This window comes from Bacillus rossius, chromosome 2 (assembly GCF_032445375.1).
Source record: "Bacillus rossius redtenbacheri isolate Brsri chromosome 2, Brsri_v3, whole genome shotgun sequence".
In the NCBI taxonomy this organism is placed as follows: Eukaryota; Metazoa; Arthropoda; class Insecta; order Phasmatodea; family Bacillidae; genus Bacillus; species Bacillus rossius.
Window position 1 is genome coordinate 76,046,293 of NC_086331.1, and position 17,817 is coordinate 76,064,109.

Below are 17,817 nucleotides of genomic sequence, written 5' to 3' on the forward strand. Positions count from 1 at the left end.
TAATACTTATTTTAATTGTTTAACATTATATCCATTATTATAAATTTCTAATATAACTTTTATGCTAGCTAATGTATATATTGTACATATATTAGAAATAGTGTTTGTAATAATATGCATGTATTTCATAACTTTTGTAACCATGTTGACAAGCCCTATATTCAGAGAGCCACTGCTCATCAACTGAGTCCATTGGGTATTAAGAAAATAAATATAAATAAATAAAGACAGTAGGCCACTGATTCCACGTCAACCTGCTGCACAGCCGACATGCTGCCCCCGAAGATGCCGCCCCTGGCTGTGAAGAATTTCACCGGCGTGTTATGGTGTCACGAATCAACCACTTTTCCAAACACCTTGGTTGGTCATGAGGCTGCCGAGGTAGGGGTGGCCCACACCCACACCAACATTCTGCTCCCGATGCCACCTACCCAACTTCCAAGAAAGCCATCAATGCAATGCAATTTCGCGAACCAGCTGTTTTTCGCACAACCTGTTTAGCCAGCAAGCTGCCGGGGTAGGGATGGCCCACACCTGGAGTAACATGCCACCCTCGATAACGCTGCCCCTATGTCTGCTGGCGCGGCCCACTTGATCATCCTAACTCCGATGTCACTACTCACCTAGGCTGCCCCAAATGCTGCTGGTGTGGTCCACTCGAGCATCTCGACTCCGATGCCACCACCCACCTCGGCTGCCCCATGGCTGTCGATACAGCCTGCTTTTTCAACATCCCTGCTTGGCAAAGCAGGCACAACTCGCCGCCCAGCTGACATTTTTCCCAGGCTTGCCAAGTCAGTTATCCAGCTCAGTGTCAATGACAGGAGCATATATGACAATTAACAAGATCCAGCAAATAAAGGACAAAAGAAAACCAGTATTCTGCCTTTAACTACATTGTAGCCAGCGATGTTTTGCTCTACACAGGGGGTGTCATGGTTCTCGTTTTGACTCCATTTGTTTACAAGGGTAGGATTACACATAGACTCCTTAACTTTCTAAAGTGCCTATTCTTCAAAATACGTGCTATAATTAATGCTCTCTACAGGTGGCACTTAGTATAAATCGTAGAACGTACTTTGTTGGTCGATATGTTATCTGACTTTTCCAGTATCGATAGTTTAACAAACAATTGAAGGCAGTTATTGAAGTGTCCGCATGGTTCAGTATAAAATATTGTTTTGCTGTTAAATGTCGTTGTAAGTCGGTATGGGCCGAGATGAAAGAAAAGCAAGCAAAAACTCCTCTTAAAATTAGCTTACAAAACTTTTTGAACCACGTAGAACACTTAGAGTCACAACGTAATGAAGATACATACGAAAAAGAATTTCAGGTGATAAATCATCTTGTTTGTAAAGATAGTACTGGACTGTTTATTATAAATAATATAGTATGATGATGGAAATATGTATTATATATATTGTAAAATTTATCTTGGCCGTGAAAATTGTAATGGAAAAAATATCTTGGATATCCATATTTGTAGTATGACTGTTCAATCTTGGAATGAATCATACTTTGATAAGACCATAGTGTATATAGAAGGAAATAACGTTACGATTTAATTTTTAGATGGTTGAGATAATTGCATCTTTAGAATGTTTGTGTATAAGAGTTTGTACAATACCCCATTTTATGTGATTATGATGTAAGGATGTAGGGACCCTCGGTGCCTATGATTCCTATAGCTTCACTCTCGTAATAGCGTCGTGAATTTATTCCAATCTCATGGTACCTGTGTAGTTGACAGACACAATAATTTTGAAGATGGCATCAGCTTAAACCTCTGGCCAGTATTTCTGGTGAGGACGGGGAGGGAGTGGAATAGGATTGAGGGAAAGATACTGGATGTGAGAAGAGTTAAGGACTTGAGAAAGAGGCTTCAGAAATTGGTTTGAGTTGGGGGGGGGGGGACTCCTTGCCACCGGGTGGAAGCCCAATCTCAAGTGTGATAATCAATCAGTCTGTGCATGTTTGTACATGGGGTGGCAAACATAAAAGGAAAGGTGGGAGAAAGTGGTAAAAGCGTAGAGTAGAGCGGATAGATAGATGTAATGGTAAATATCTTAAGTCACTGCTTTTCTGCAAAGTAAAAATAAAATTACGAAAATACCATTTTGAGACATTCCTGTATTGTCCTTGAAAACAGCATTAATTCATTCCTACTGTTTTCTGAGAAATTACAGTTTTCATCTTGCATTTCAAAACCAGTGCATTGCTGCCGCTGTCGCCATTAATTGTTTACCCGTGTTGGTTTATGTTTGTTTCTATGAACTCTATTCAAATATTGTGAATGGTCAATTAGGTAGGTAATGTTAGCTACATGAAAAATACTTTTAAATGTTTTGGATAGTGGTTTTGGGTTAGTATAGCTACATTAAAAAAACTATAAAATATATCTTTTAGTTTCTTAGGAATTACCAATTTAAGATGTGGCTATCCTGACCTAACCAACCGTTCACATAATTTCACAGTATTTTCAATGTAGTTATACTAACCCAACCAACTTTCCACAATAATTTAAAGTATTTTTAATGTCGCTAACCTAAAGTAACACAATTTTACAGTATTTTTAATGTCACTATACTAACCCAACCAATCATCTTCAATATTTTTAAGTATTTTTTACATCACTAACATAACCTATGAATTGTTCGTTACTACATGATTCAGAACACTACTTTAAATGAAATTTAAAAAAAATAGGTACTTAAGTGTACTTACTAGCACGTAACCTGGCATATAAAAGGAATTGTCATTGTGTCTATCAAACATAATAACTCCTTTTATATGTCAGGTTACGTGCTATTGCACATAATAAGTTGGCGCTTTGTGCCTCCATAGTGCTAAAAATAATCTCTTGTCAAGGGATGACTGCTTGGGTTTGGATGCACAGTAGTGACTCGCGTAATTTTTTTTTAAGTAATTATTTACGTTACACTGTGTTACAGTATACAAATGTAAAATATATATGTTCTTATGTATGGAATACCACAAAATCTGCAACGCAGTTAAAGCACAACATTGCAGCAGCCGCTTCACTGCATAGGCTATCCAATGTGAACTACAAATGGTGATTTCTCAGAAACCAGTAGGAATTAAGAAATGCTGTTTATAGGGTAAATAGAGGAAGGTCCTTAGTGTTCAAAAAAGGTATTTCCCAAACATTATTTTATTTACGGAAAAGCTGCAAGCAAGAAAATTACCTAGATAAAACCGGGGCGGAGGCATATTAGATGGCAGAGTATTGTAAGTGGGTAGAGATTGATGGACTAGATGATAAATGAATGGTCCTTAGAAGCATAAGTACTGAAGCATATGGTGGAGCATTTTGTGCCTGAGAAAAGATTATAAAAAGGGAGTGATCACTCTTCTATAGAGGAGAGATAAGGGCCAGGAAGCTAAGGGGAGAGGGGCTAAAAGCATAGATGGAGTTGAGGAAGGAACTGGGGAAGAATAAATGGGAAGCGAGGGATGCTTACATGGAAAGGCGAAGGGAAATTTGGGCAGATATCTTATCACTATTGTCAGAAAAATAAAGGGGCCGGAGGGACTACCGGTACTGAGGGGGAGAGAGTGACAGGAGACCTGGAGGACCTGGAGAAGGCACGATTGCTGCAGAAGTAATATTTCAATATTTTTATTTTTCTGGAGGGAGAGGTATAGTTTTGCACGCAGAATGAGAAGACTGGGGCAGAGGGAGGGCTGGTAATAAAAATGGAGGATGTAATTAAGGAAATAAGGGGGCCAAATGGGAGGAAGGTGGCTGGGCCTGATGTTGTAGGAAACAATCACTTAAAGATAAGAGGTAAGGTGGTCTGTAGGTATTTGCAGGTGCTTTAGGTACGAACAGTCATTAGAGGAAGGGCAGCTGCCAAGGCAGTGGAATGAGGTCGTAGTCCCTATTTTCAAGGGAGGTGGAGATAAGGCACAACCTGCAAATTATAGCCCTGTCAGCTTGACGTCGAGTGCAGGGAAAGTGATGGAAAGCATGGTAGTGAGGTATATGGTAGGAAAAATTGAGGAGTTGGATTGGATGGATGAGAAACAGCATGGCTTTAGGAGGGGTTTCTCCTGTGAGAACGCAGATGACTGAGCTGCTGGAGGACATGGTTGAGGCGGTGAACGAGGTTAAGCAAGTAGATGCCATCTTTATAGATTTTGAGAAGGAATTCGATAGGGTGCTGTACAAAAGGGTGATGGAGAAGGTGATAGGTTGATAGGGGACAACAGGGTGATATATTGGACAGGATACTTCCTGAGGAATAGGAATCAGCGGCTGAGGGTGGGAAAGGAATGGTCGAAAGAGGGGGTTGTGACATCTGGAGTACCACAGGGGAGTTGTATGGGGCTCCTGCTGTTCTGAATTATGATTAATGATGTAGGAATTGAACAGTTGACTGTTATTATTTGTAGATGACTGCATGATCAATGTAACTGTGGGGAAGCTGCACACCTGCAGAATGATTTTAAGAAGTTGGAGGGATGGTCGAGGGTGAATGGAATGTGTATTAATATCAACAAAACCAAGGTAATTAGATTCACAAGGAGATGATAGGTATATTGTTGAAAGGGGCAGGAGATTCAGGAGGTAGAAGAGTACAAATACTTGGGAGTAACCCTACAGAGCGACCTGCATTGTAACAGGTGCAGCAGGTAGTAAAGAAGGGGAGGAGGGGCCTGGGGCTGAATATTAAAACACTAAAGGGGACAGCTTAGAGAGGGAAAGAAAAGGTGTACCTATTCCACGTTGGTGAGGCCGATGATGGAATATGCGGCCGCAATCTGGGACCAGTACCTTGAGAAGGAAATTAAAAATCTGGAAAGGGTACAACGTATAGCAGCTAAATGGGTGATGAGTATGTGGAGGAAAAGGGAAAGGGAATTGGGGAAGACACATAGGCTGCTTGTGATGTTGAAAGAGCTGGAGTGGGACAAACTGCAAAGGAGGAGGAAAGTAGAAAGTTTGGTGAAACATTTTAGGTGATTAATGGCGAGGGGGCTGGGGAAAGCTGGGAGATAGGTCGATCAGAGGGGCTATAGAGGAAGGAGGGATCATGAGTGGAAGATCCAGAGGAAGTGGAAACAAACAGAGAGAAGAGCAAGTATTCCTGGTGAAGACGGGGGGGGGGGGGGGGGGAGAATGGGCTTGAGGGGAAGATACTAGTTGTGAGAGGAGGGAAGGACTTAAGGAGAAGACTTCAGGAATTGGGAAAATTAGGTAATTTGGAGGGGGGGAGAACTCCATGTCACTGGGTAGAAGCCCAGTCGCAAGTGTATAAATCAATTAATAAAAATCAATCCCTCGTAGCTAGCCTTTTCTTTACCTCGAGGTGTATTGATAATTATTAAGAATGGGGGTGCATCCATTAAAAAGCAAATAAAAAATCTGATATTATTAGTTCCATCATTTTTTCAATTAATTTTTTTTCCAGTGGCTTGATGATGCTCCAAGTAGTTTACCAGTAGTTTATCATTTGAATAGTTGATGAAGTTAAGCTAGCACCATTTAAAATACTTTAAAATCATAGGAATGCTTGGTTATGTTATCTAAAGTTATCTAAATCTAAATTATGTAAAATAGTGTGTTATGTTGGTTAGGTAAGGTTTGGCTACTTTAAAATAGGTACGCCTAATTAATAACCACTAATTTAACATAGTTACATCTCATCTACATATCACAATTTCTTTTACAAATAATTACCTAATGTTAGTAATTTAAATAATGCATTTTCTGTTAAACGCATTTAAGTAGATATCAAAAATAATTAACTCGTAGTCATGAACTAAAAAAATTTAAAAAAACCTTATGTAGGTTACTCTTAGCTGAGAAGGAAATATTGTTATTAGTGTTAATACATCATTCGTAGATTTTTTTTATATGATAGCTAACTAGGGAAAAAAATTTATTCCTTTTATTAAATTGATAATACATTGAATGATTTGACAAATACTTTGGAGATTATTTAAATAAAATTGTACAGCTGTGTATAAATTATCATTATTTCATTTCAGTCATAGATGTGTGTTAGAAAACATGCATATTTGATCATTTTGTAGTGCTGATTTTGTTTGCCTATATCACACACCATACTTTGTGAAAAGTTAAATCTTGTGTAGGTTTTAATTGACAAGTGATACAATAATTTGATGCCACTATTTGGTATTTCTGTATGCAATAGACAGGGATGAAGGAGAAGACTGATTTTTGCACACTGTTTGTGTATGCCATCTTTAAATTCTACACCACTATTTGAACCACTTTAATGAAAGTAGACTAGGTTTGTTAACATACTTTTGTGTTATCACGAGTTGTATCTTACTTGGTTGAATTTACATCTTGCATAAAGAAAAGGCAGTTACGGTGTGAGCCTGCTTGAAAGGAAAGAGCATGCACATAGTTCTACATACCCTGCCCTTGTTTGACAGCAATTATTTTTTTGATCTGCTATGTTGACTTTCATACAAATTTGGTACAACAGGATTTAATGTGGTAACAGAACCACAGTTTCTTGCAGGAATCAGGTTTAGCAATGTACCTATGTACTGGTAATCAAAACATTTTGAATAAATAATTTCAGCAGTGCTAGTTAAGTTTTATTAAACTGTATGCTGTATACTGTCATATGTATCCCCAAATGTTTCCAAAAATTAAAAAAAAAATTGCTGGAATTTAAATAATTTGATATTGTGAGCAACTTTAAATTGGTCATCAACATAAAAAACAGTTGTCACATCTACCAAATATTGGGTAACTGTTTACTGGCTTCTTTTAAGTAGTGGGCTAAGATTCTAGGGATCACAACTACAGATGTTTCTTCCTAGAATTATTGAATCATACAAAAGGCTTATCCCTGCCTCTAGTAATAAACATTGAAACTGAATATAATACTAACTGCCATTTGTATTTATCATGAAAGGTTTACTTATTAAGAAAGGATCATTTCTTTACAAAAAAAAAACTATAAATTGTAATGTTACTGCAACTACACTGATGAGTTATTTATAAAATGTTTGGTTAAAAGCTCTGTAGGAGATTTGGTTAACTTCTCTTTACCGTGTCTCACATCTTGTGCCTAACCTCACTGTACGTTACTTTGCTGTAGCCTACCTTATTTTATTTTTCTAACTTTGCTGTGTGCGGTTTCAGTTTTCCTAAATTTTTATGCCCAACTTCAATGTACTTTACATTGTTTTTTATTAATGGATGCCTTTGCTGAGCATATTCATGTTTTTAGTAATTAGAAATAACTGCTGATGTTGTACATACAATGCAGAGAAATGAATATGCTAGCTTAATATACAGGTTGTATGTTATATATGAATATTTGTAATGCATTTAGACCTACAATTTGAATGTTTCACATAGGTACCTGGAAGTCCCACAGATTTGTAGTTTAGGGTAAATGCATGTTGCTATACTACAAATTTTAGTAATACAACTGTTTTAATTAGAAACTTTAATTAGTTAGTCATTTTCTTTGTTTCAGTTTTTCTACATTTTGCTAGACATGTTAGTGATTGTCAGATGAAATAAAATTCTAATTACAATACATAAAACAGTTTAAAAGAGCTTGAGCCACATTTAGTTCCATGGATACTACAAACTAAAATACATCTTAAATAACTACTAAATATTTTTGCTAAGTTGGAAAATAATTATTGGAATTTCCATATACAAGTGTAACAGGTTGGTCACTATCGTGGCAGTATTAAATTCCAGGTTTTTTCAAAGTATTTTATTCATCTCATTTAGTGGATAGACTTAACTATTTATAGTTAAATTATTATAAAGTATTTCTCCTAAAAATAATTTGGTAGAATCTACATGGTGCCTTGAACATGAAAACATCAATTAATTGACTAAAATTATTTTCATGAAAGACAATGATAATTACAGAATTATATAATTTGAATTAACTTTATCTCTGACTCAGGTTCACAGTAAAGCATTGCAGGACCCTGGCCTCCAGAGCTTTTATAAGTATTTTTTGAGAGGACTTAATATTATGTTTTTAGTTTTTCAGTTTTCATTTTATCATGAGGTCATTCCACTGGTCAACCAATGGTCAAAACATGTCATCGTCATATCTTTGTGATTTTTATATAAGATAGGTTTAGCTTAGCAGATAAATAATAAAAAGTTGGAATTTTTTTTATTATCTTTGGTTTTTGAGTTAGGCCTATAAATTTTTGACAAATTAAAAAAGGTCTGCAGGAATGTTTTGATATATTTGACATATAACTTAAGTGTATTACATCACTTTGTAAACAAATATTGGAATTTATTAATTTTGATGAAAAAAACATTATTATACCAAACTTCTTTGATAAGTTGTGTACTTTTCATAATGGTATTCAAATGGTATCATATTTAAATGATTTTTTATGTAAATTAATGTGTATGGAAACTCTGTTAATTCATTACTAGTTCGCCTAAATAAAAAGTAATCTTTTAAAAACACTGAATTTTATTTAAATTTAAATATTGTTTTACCCATTTTATTCAAATAAAAAAATTCAACTTACTTTACACTCAAGGAACAGTTTTTTTCTTTCTTTTAATATTTCAAATTAGTAAAGGTGAGTTCTCTTCTTTGCCAAAACTTGTGTTGCTTTGGCCATCTCATCTGCTGGAACTTGGTAGGTTGTACCTGTTGCTGTGTTTGCAGATAATTTGCACAAAATATAGTTTATTGCAGTGGTTAGGTATCTGCTCTCCTAGGATATGTGAATGATGGTAATGGTCCTTTTGGATGAAGAAAGGAAACACTAACTTCTTTTTCAACATCATCTTTTGAGACAACATGCGCCAACCACCACTCCTTATCGTAAGCACAAGCGATAAAACCCTCAATTTCTTCAAGTGGAATGTAATCACCGTAGCTGATCTGTTTCTGAATCATAAGAAAATGAATAAATTTTGGTTTTGACCCTACTTAGATCTAGAGGGATGAAGGCTTGGAACTCCTGGGTCCTAGGGACTGCCACAGCTTTTTCATACCTTGGTTTTAGAAGCTTTTGTTCATTTATATATTCTTCATTGATTACATAAAAAAATTGTAATGGATGAAAAAATTTTCGCACCCCACCGTAAAAGCTAAAAAGGTGTTAGAATTTGGTTTTCTAATGGATGTGATGTAGCATAAAGGTGCCACTCAGCCTCAAGTCCATCAAAGTCATCTTTGTGATAGCAAAGGTTCAGAAAAAATTTTGTACTGTGCAGCTGAACCATCTGAAAAATAGTACAGCTTTTTCAAATTTGGCAAATAATTTCTCAGAAATAGGATTAACTTTTTCTGAAAAGCATGAACAATGATAGTATTGTGTGTTTGGCAGTCTGATGTAGTGAACTAGCTCTTGTTTTCCTGTTTCGTGATTGCTTTCCTTGAAATATACTACAAAAGGGTGCACAGTAGCCATATAATTGTTCCAATGAAACCCTTGAGCCTCATCTTGTAGAACAAACAAATAATTTTAGGCAAAATCTAATGTTACTACTGCTTCACTTTCTTCCAACAAAGATTTTTATTTTTTTTGTAAGGTTACTCAATTTATTTCCAAATTCTTGAACAAACTCATCAAAAGGTTTGGTAAATGTTTCAAAATTGCATTGGTCAACAGTAGGCTAATCCATTGTTTGTAAGTGATGTTGTCGATCATTTCCTCCTCGAAAATCTCAGTTAAAGCCTGATGTTATTGAAAAAGCATACGAACATTTTCCTTAGAGAATATTTATTTCACGACTACATTGCAACACAGTCCTCTCTACATCATGGCTGCCGGAAGACTGCATAGACTACAACAATAAAACAGTGAAGTCAATACTCTTACAGTTTCCTTCTGCTACCAACCTGATGATTACAAATTTACTCTTCAACACCACCCCTTAAATTTGTAGCTCTCGCAAGAAGGCAAAGAGCTGTCTACAAGTCCAAACTTATCTGTACAAAATTTATGTTTTGCCTTTACCAACGGCTTCGTTAACACATCAGCCACCATTTCCTCAGACGACAGGTATTTGATGTTTATTACTTTTGAATCAATATACTGTCTGAGGATATGATGTCTGATGTCTATGTGCTTTGACCGGGCATTGGTCATTACATTTTTAGCAAACTGAATCGAACCCCTGTTGTCACAGAATACGTCAAGTGTCCCTTCTACACTCTTGGGTTCTATTTTTGACATCAGTTGTCTTAGCCATAACAGCTCCTGCACAGTAAATAACACAGCCATGTATTCAGCCTCACAGGTTGACAGTGCGACAGTTTTTTGTCTTTTGCTGTGTCACGATATCAGGCCGCCACTTAGTTTGAAGCATGACTCGGTGACGGAGTGTCTCTGATTGACCTTGTTCCCCCAGTCTGCATCACTGTATCTGCAACCTCCTGTTACCATCCCTGGAAAATTCTAACTTGTAACCCAGCATTCCCCTTATGTATCTGAAGATTATTTTCACACTTACCCAGTGTATCTTCTTATGTAAGTTGTTGTACCTATTCAGTAGATTCACTGCATTGCAAATATCGGGTCTGGTTACTTGCGATAGGTACAGCAAACTGCCTATCGCCTCTTGGTACGGAACATTGACCTCTTCAGAGCAGTCTGCCTCTAGGTCGATTCCAGGGTCCAGGGGCATTGCGACAGGCTTTGCATCAGCCATGCCAAAACGCTGGAGTATCTTCTCTGTATAGGCCTCTTGAGAGATCCATAGTTTTCCTGCTTCATGGTCCCTCGTGATGTTCATCCCTAAACATTGTGTTGCTGGTCCCAAGTCCTTCATGTCAAAATTCTCTTTCAGGAATCTCTTCGTGTTTTGCTTGGCATTCTTGTCATTTGAGAAAATCAATAAATCGTCAACATACACAGCTATGGCAATAAACTTGTCACCGTCATGAAAGTGATAGACACATGGGTCTGACGTAGCACCTCATCAAGTCCCTATTCCAGTTTCGACCAGCTTTTTTCAGTCCGTACACGGCCTTTTTCATCTTCCACACTTTTCTGGTTTTTGTAAACTCTTTTGGGGGTGTGACGTAAATTTATTCATCTAGGTGTCCATACAGGTATGCCGTCGTCACACTCATGTGGTCTACATCCAGGTCTTCCCTCGCTGCAACAGATAAAAGGTATCATACAGATGAATACTTCACAACAGGTGAATATGTTTCCACATAATCCACCCCTTCAACCTGACTGCAACCTTTCACAAGTCTGGCTTTGAAAACTTCTGATTCCTCGTTTATGCTGGGTTTCACTCATAACACCCACTTTGTCTTCAGGACTTTTGCGTCCTTTGGTTCATTGACCTCTTCGAAAGTATCATTTTTAACCAGTGACAAGAATTCTTTTCATGGCTTTCATCCGCTCTACAGAATGTTCACCTTTGAGCGCATCTTCGACATTTATATGTCCATCCAACAGACTTGAACTCTCAGCATAACATATTACATGATCCGGCCATTCCTTTGGTTTTCGGGGCCTGGAAGATCTTTGCGTCTCTTGCTGTTCCCTTCCGACCTGTACCCTTTGTTCTTCCTTTCTAAAATTTTGAAATGACTGTTGCTTTTTCTCCCTGTTTCTCTTGTTCCTCTTGTTCAAAACCTGGAAATGGTTCCTCTTCCCTCTCGTCCTCACTATGTTGCTGTTTTGGAAATTTTTCCGTCTCAAGTTCCTGTGTCAATACAGTCTCAAGTACTTGTGTGGATACTGTACCGAGTAATTGCATTCCCTCTTCACCTTGAGTGTGCTTCTCTTCTTGCTCCATGAACACAACGTCACGACTTATGATTAACTTTCCCGTTTCATCATTTATGAGTCTATACCCTTTCTGATTCTCGCAATAACCCACAAAAATCAATCTTTCCGACTTTGGATCCCACTTCTTTCTGCATGGCTTTGGAATGTGCGCCATAGCCTTGCAACCAAAGACTCTCAGGTGTGACAAGTTAGTTTCACTTTTGTGCCAAACCTTGTAGGGGGTATACTTCTGGAGAGCACTTGATGGAGACTGATTTGTTAAGTAGGCAGCAGTGAGAGTTGCCTCAGCCCAATACTGCTTTGGCAGGTTGGCATCTAGGAGCATTGTGCATGCCTTCTCTACTAGTGTCCTGTTGGCTCTCTCCAAAAAAAGTTTATTAAAAATATCCTAGGTATATTATGTCTTAAAAAGAAGCATCAAAAATAAATATGTACAGTTAAATTAGTTTTGTCGTAATATTTTCCATGCACCAATCGCCTTAAGACACCTTTTTCGCAAGGTAGAGTTTCCCCAGGTTTTGGATCAGGTGTCAATAGCACTCCCTTTCCTTCAAGTTTTATTTGCTTTCCTCACCAAATAGTTACTAATACCAAATTCACATTTCATTCTTGCACAAGACCAGCTGATTGGTAAAATTGTTAAAATCTGAAGTTTTTCACTCTTGTTTGCTGTTGCAAATTTTTCTTTTAGCCGATTAAGAATTTCTGTCTGCCAGTTGTTTTGTGGATTCTTGTTATCCTCTTCTATATTGTTAGCTTGAGAAAAAGTTTCATTAAATTTTAATTTAATTTTGTCAAGTTTTTCTTTGCAGTATTTCTTATTTGATTAAATTTTATTCTCCTATTGATGTCAGGGAGGCATTTAAAATCTGTATACTTGATTCTATATCCACATACTCAGGATCATCTTTGCTGCAGCCAGGTTTTGTATTTACATTTTGAGCCAATGGTTCATCATGAATGTTTGTATCATTTTCAGAACTTGAGTATGATTTTTTCTTACTTACTAACTCTAAGCGGCAAAAAGTGCAAATTTTAATTTCATCTTCAATAATATCATTTAACTTTGTCATCCATGGTGTGACATTCCTTAGGTTTTTAGTTACCCAATGCCTGTCTTTATTAAAAGGATTGCAACAATATTTACCCCATGGTTTATCCATTTGTATCTTATGAACTTGCACAGAGCACTTGTTCACTCAGAGACAACTCACAACACAATGACTGAAGGCAAGAGCCCAAGAAGGAGGAAGCTGACTAAGAGTTGCAAGTTAAGACAGGAAAGTAACATGTCACTGCTTGAGTAACTCCTGTTAGGTCCAGTTGTTATATTTACCAGAGAAACTATTATCACCCTATTTAGACCAAAATTTTCTGAAGTAAATTTTTATGGTATATGGAGAATCACTTATTTAGAAAAGTTTAAATAAAAAAGTTAGATCAATTTTTTTATGATGTAACAAGTCATGAATTAGCAGAATATTCACACACTTCAATTTTCATAAAAAATCATTTGAGTATGATACCATTGGAATACCATCATGAAACTTTGTGCACAACTTACTAAAGAGGTTTTGTATAAAATATCTTATTTTCAACAAAATTAAAAATTCCCTATTTTGTTTTTATAAAAAACTTTTATTGAATGTTTTAAAAAATATATAAATTGATGTGATGCACTCAAGTTATATGTCAAATAAAAACCCTTGTCATTCTAAAGAGAATGGTACAAATTTGAGCTTTCAAGGACCAACGGTTTTAGAGTTCCATGCCTTTAAATATTTTAAAATGTTCCTACAAACTATCATTTTTAAATTTTCAAAATATATAAAAAATGAAAAGTCAAAAAATTTGTAAACTTTGTATTTTTGGTCATACTAATGGGTAGGACACAATCACCAAACATGATACACTTTGAAAACCTCAAGGTTTAAAATAATTATTTAATTAGTTGATTTGATATGGAATGCCCCCATGTTTTTGCATCAGCAAAATCAGGAAGAACTTATTAATTGTATTTTTATTCCCGGCAAAAATGCCTCTATGCAAGTACAATTATTTTGTGTCTTGTTGTGTCCTTGTATGGGAGAGGTGCATTGTGATTGGTCGGTGAGGTCACACAGATCCTACCGATGTAGCTGAAAGCAGTTGCGTCATCTCACTAGTTCTCTGCTCGATGTGGACTTAATGGGTCGCATTGGCAGTGGGTCGTGCCGAAAAATAATTATGTACTAAACCGTTCTGGGTCCATGCTGGAGCTCAGCTTGAGAATAGTATTTTAATACAATGAACAGCACTCGAGCCTTAATTGAGCAGACGTTTTCATGGACTGATGTGCTTGGCCAAGCAGAAAACGAACTTCAATTATCACGCATTCCTTTCATAGTCATCGTAGTTCTATCGGTTACCGGTAAGTGCCACTTTTTTACATGTGAAGTGACTTCAGTTGTGCTGCATTGTGCCAGGGGAATTACCGGTTTTTTTTTGCTGCTGTGGAAATGACGAAAAGATCACGCAAGAGTGACAAATTTTATGAACAGAAAGAATTTTATGATAACTTTTATGACTAGGTTAGGCTAGGATAGGATAGGCTAGGTTAAGTTAGGTTAGGTTAGGTTTGGTTTGATTGTGGTATTTCGGCGTTAAGGTACATTTAAGAAACACACACAAATTCATTCAGTTATTTCGGCGTTGTGGTACACAGCAGTTTTCTAGCTGTCTGCGTTGTGGTCAATTTTGACATTCGGCATTGTGGTAGAGTCAGCGTTGTGGTCAATTTTGACATTCAGCGTTATGGTATTTCGGCGTTGTGGTAACGACCCGTAATCACATCTCCAAAGTCAACTGTAATTATCTAGAATTTTTCTACCTCCTAAGGTCCCAACTGGTTGCATGCTCCTTCCATACCACCACACAAAACTTTTCCTCTACTTTTAGTTTTTTCTTATGCTACTTCGACTTTAGGCTCAAATAAGAAACTTAACTGACGATGCGTACAATCTATTGTAGCTTGAATTTCCCTTAAACAATCAATGCCCAAAATGAAGTCTTGAATGGTGTTGGGAATTACCCAAAAATCACAATCCCAAAAATATGTATATTTTTTCAAATGTAAACAAACCTCCAAACGTACCTTATGGGTTTTCCTATCAGCAATTTTCGGTTTATAATCTACACTTAACTTACTTTTATTATTTAACCAACATGCTCAAAAAACTTTGACCTACAAAACTCCTGCTTGCTCTGGTATCTACCAAGGCTTTATCCTAATATACATCTCCACACCAATATAAAAATTCTTGCGCATAACCATTAACTGGTGTTTATTTCCAAACGTAGCCTTCGTAACTCACATTTTGTTCTCAACATTTATGCCCTACGTGGTCTAATTTCTCACAATGCCTGAAATTTACTTTTTCTCTATTCCTCGCCTTACATTCTAACCTTATGAGACTTGTTTTTCTACAACTATAGCAAACTTTATTTGTATTTCCAGTGTCCTTAGCAATAAGGGTGATTACAGGTGGTTCTATTGAAATTTTACAACTTACAAAAAAATGCTTGCAAATGACCTTTTTCTCACAAAAGTTATAAACGTAAGGCTCTTTACCCATTTATGTACAATTAGCATTAAAATGCCACAAAGTTCCCACATCAAAAACAATTTTTACCACTCCTAGAAGGACTTACACCTTTCCTCATTTTTATTTCACATCTTTGTACCTGTTACGTGGATTATAACTACCCAATCTCTTTTAAGTCACTGACTGCAACAGGTTTACCAACAAATAAACATTCCTTTCTAATTTCAAAGTCCATATTTTCATTATCATACACACTATCTGTCCTTCATTCAAATCCAAACCAAAAACCCTAACATAACCAAAATATCCTGAGCAAATTCCATGGTACTTTCCTCTTGTCTTTGAAACCTGGAGAATTTATTTACTGATCAACCTTTTTTTTTTACCTGGCAGGAGCATAAGTTTTACGAAATAATTTATTTTACTTTTTCACAAGTTATTTATCTGTAAACAGAGGCAGTAAAAGTACGGGCTATTCCTACACATGTTCCCAGCACACTTCAAAAATCCGTCTTCATTTTTCAATAATTTACAATCCCTTGTTCCAATCAACCTCCATACAAAATTTAATTATATTATTTGGGTCACCATCCACAAACTTAAGTATATTGCTTAAATTTTCAACCATCATTTTACTCTCCGATTGGGCAACTAAATAATTTTTATTTCTTGCCTGCTCCTGTACCAGAAATACTTTCATCATAATTTCCTTTTATGTGGGTAGTAATTTTCTTATGCAAACCATCTACATCTTCTTTATCATCAAATAACTGACACTCCTGCTGTCTTCAAGATTATTAATAGTTCATCCTTGTGTAGCTTATAAAGCCAACTCACGGACATGATTTTAAAAAAAAATTACTACTTACCCAATATTATTACTGCAAGCAGTTACTTTGTGGAAACTACTCTCTTCGCAAATCAATATCCACTACTTCAACATTCCACTGGGAGTAGCAGTTACGTGTTTCAAAACCAAATTTAACTTTACAAAATTAAATTACTCTAAACCACATACATAATATTTATCATCTTTTCCCAACAAAGGGATATTCAAAAGATAAAAATGTTAAAGCAAATATATAGTTAACAAGTCATAAATAAGGGTTAGCAGCAAATTTTTCTAAATATTTATTTATGCTTACTAAGCAAACTTTTTACAAATCTTTTTATTAATAAACTAGGCAGTGAGATAACTTTATAACCTTGGAAGCTATAATGATCTAAAAATCCTACAAACCATGCCATAAAACTAAAGCTGTACATATACCTTTAACCTGTGACCATTAACATGCACACACTAGCGCTGCACCTCTGTCAAACCAGTCTGACGTAAATATATAATTGAAACCAAAGGAACTTATCTTCTCAATGCTAATACATTTAAAGAAATAAGAAAAAATGTATGATCTTTAAAACTTGTACAAAATTAAGAACCAGTATGCACTGATGACCAGGGTCCTAGGTTGTACAACTTTGTTCCATTAAACATTACCCATATGTTTAGTGTTCCGTGTTAAATACTTTCTCTATTGTTTGTCACAAACTGGTTTTGTTCCACAGCTCTCATTTTATTTCTGATTCTTAAAAAGGAAAAAGCCGTGGTCAATTTTTTTTCACCTGTTTTAAAAAAACCAACTGGTTTTCATCCCCTAACAGTTCCATGGCATTTAATGGGCAGCTGACATTACAATAAGTTGACTTAGGTTTGCTGCAGGACTGATAAAGGTGCTGAGTAGAAGGAGCTTCAAAATATAGCATGGAAAGCATATTGAACTCAGCAACATTGCATTACATATTCCTCTTTTTTTTTTTTTTTTCCTGTTCTTTCCTGTGACTGGCACACTTCAATTCCTATTCAGAATTGGTGCATTTAGCATACTGTACTTATTGGCATGTTCCACCTGGTTGGGTGTTACAAGTGACCAGCTAAAGGGAAGAAAAGTGATTTCCAAAAATCCTGTTATATTTATTCACACAACATTAATAAAATATATTGGATGAAAATTTTTTCCAAATTGAGTTTTTATTGTTATACAGTAAGTCCTCGGTTTACGTCGGGGTTACGTTCCTGAAAACCGCGACGTAAATAGAAACGACGCAAAATGAGCCATGTTTCATGCCACCGGCCGACCACGGCCCAAGGTCGGCCGGAAGCGCTGGCATACAGACGTGACAACGGGCAATTTTATCAGCAAATTACAACCGACAGCGTGGGAAACAAGTCCAACTAGTACTTCTCAGCTTTATAGAATGGTTATTTAACCAGCTGCTTTATTACCTTTATTTATTGAAATATAAAAACAGATATATAGTCGTTTGGAAGACATCTTATGAAGAAAAAATCATAAATTGCAGTGAGCTGATACTGTAGGCCTACTATAAACGCATTTAATCACGATAAAGTTAACAACGGCACGTTTAAAACTCCGGCCAACTCAATGATATCATAGCGACTGAAGTGTAGAGC

General features: G+C 36.4%; 1 protein-coding gene across 1 annotated transcript in view; it reads left to right on the forward strand.

Moving 5' to 3' along the window:
- The first annotated feature begins 1,145 nt into the window (after positions 1-1,145).
- The window catches only part of LOC134529381 (tyrosine-protein phosphatase non-receptor type 12-like), a 98,319-nt gene continuing 81,647 nt past the window's right edge, over positions 1,146-17,817 (forward strand). Inside the window, exon 1 of the mRNA XM_063363380.1 lies at positions 1,146-1,333. Coding sequence (XP_063219450.1) covers positions 1,220-1,333 — 114 coding nt within the window. The 5' untranslated portion in view covers positions 1,146-1,219. The remainder of the gene's footprint in view (positions 1,334-17,817) is intronic.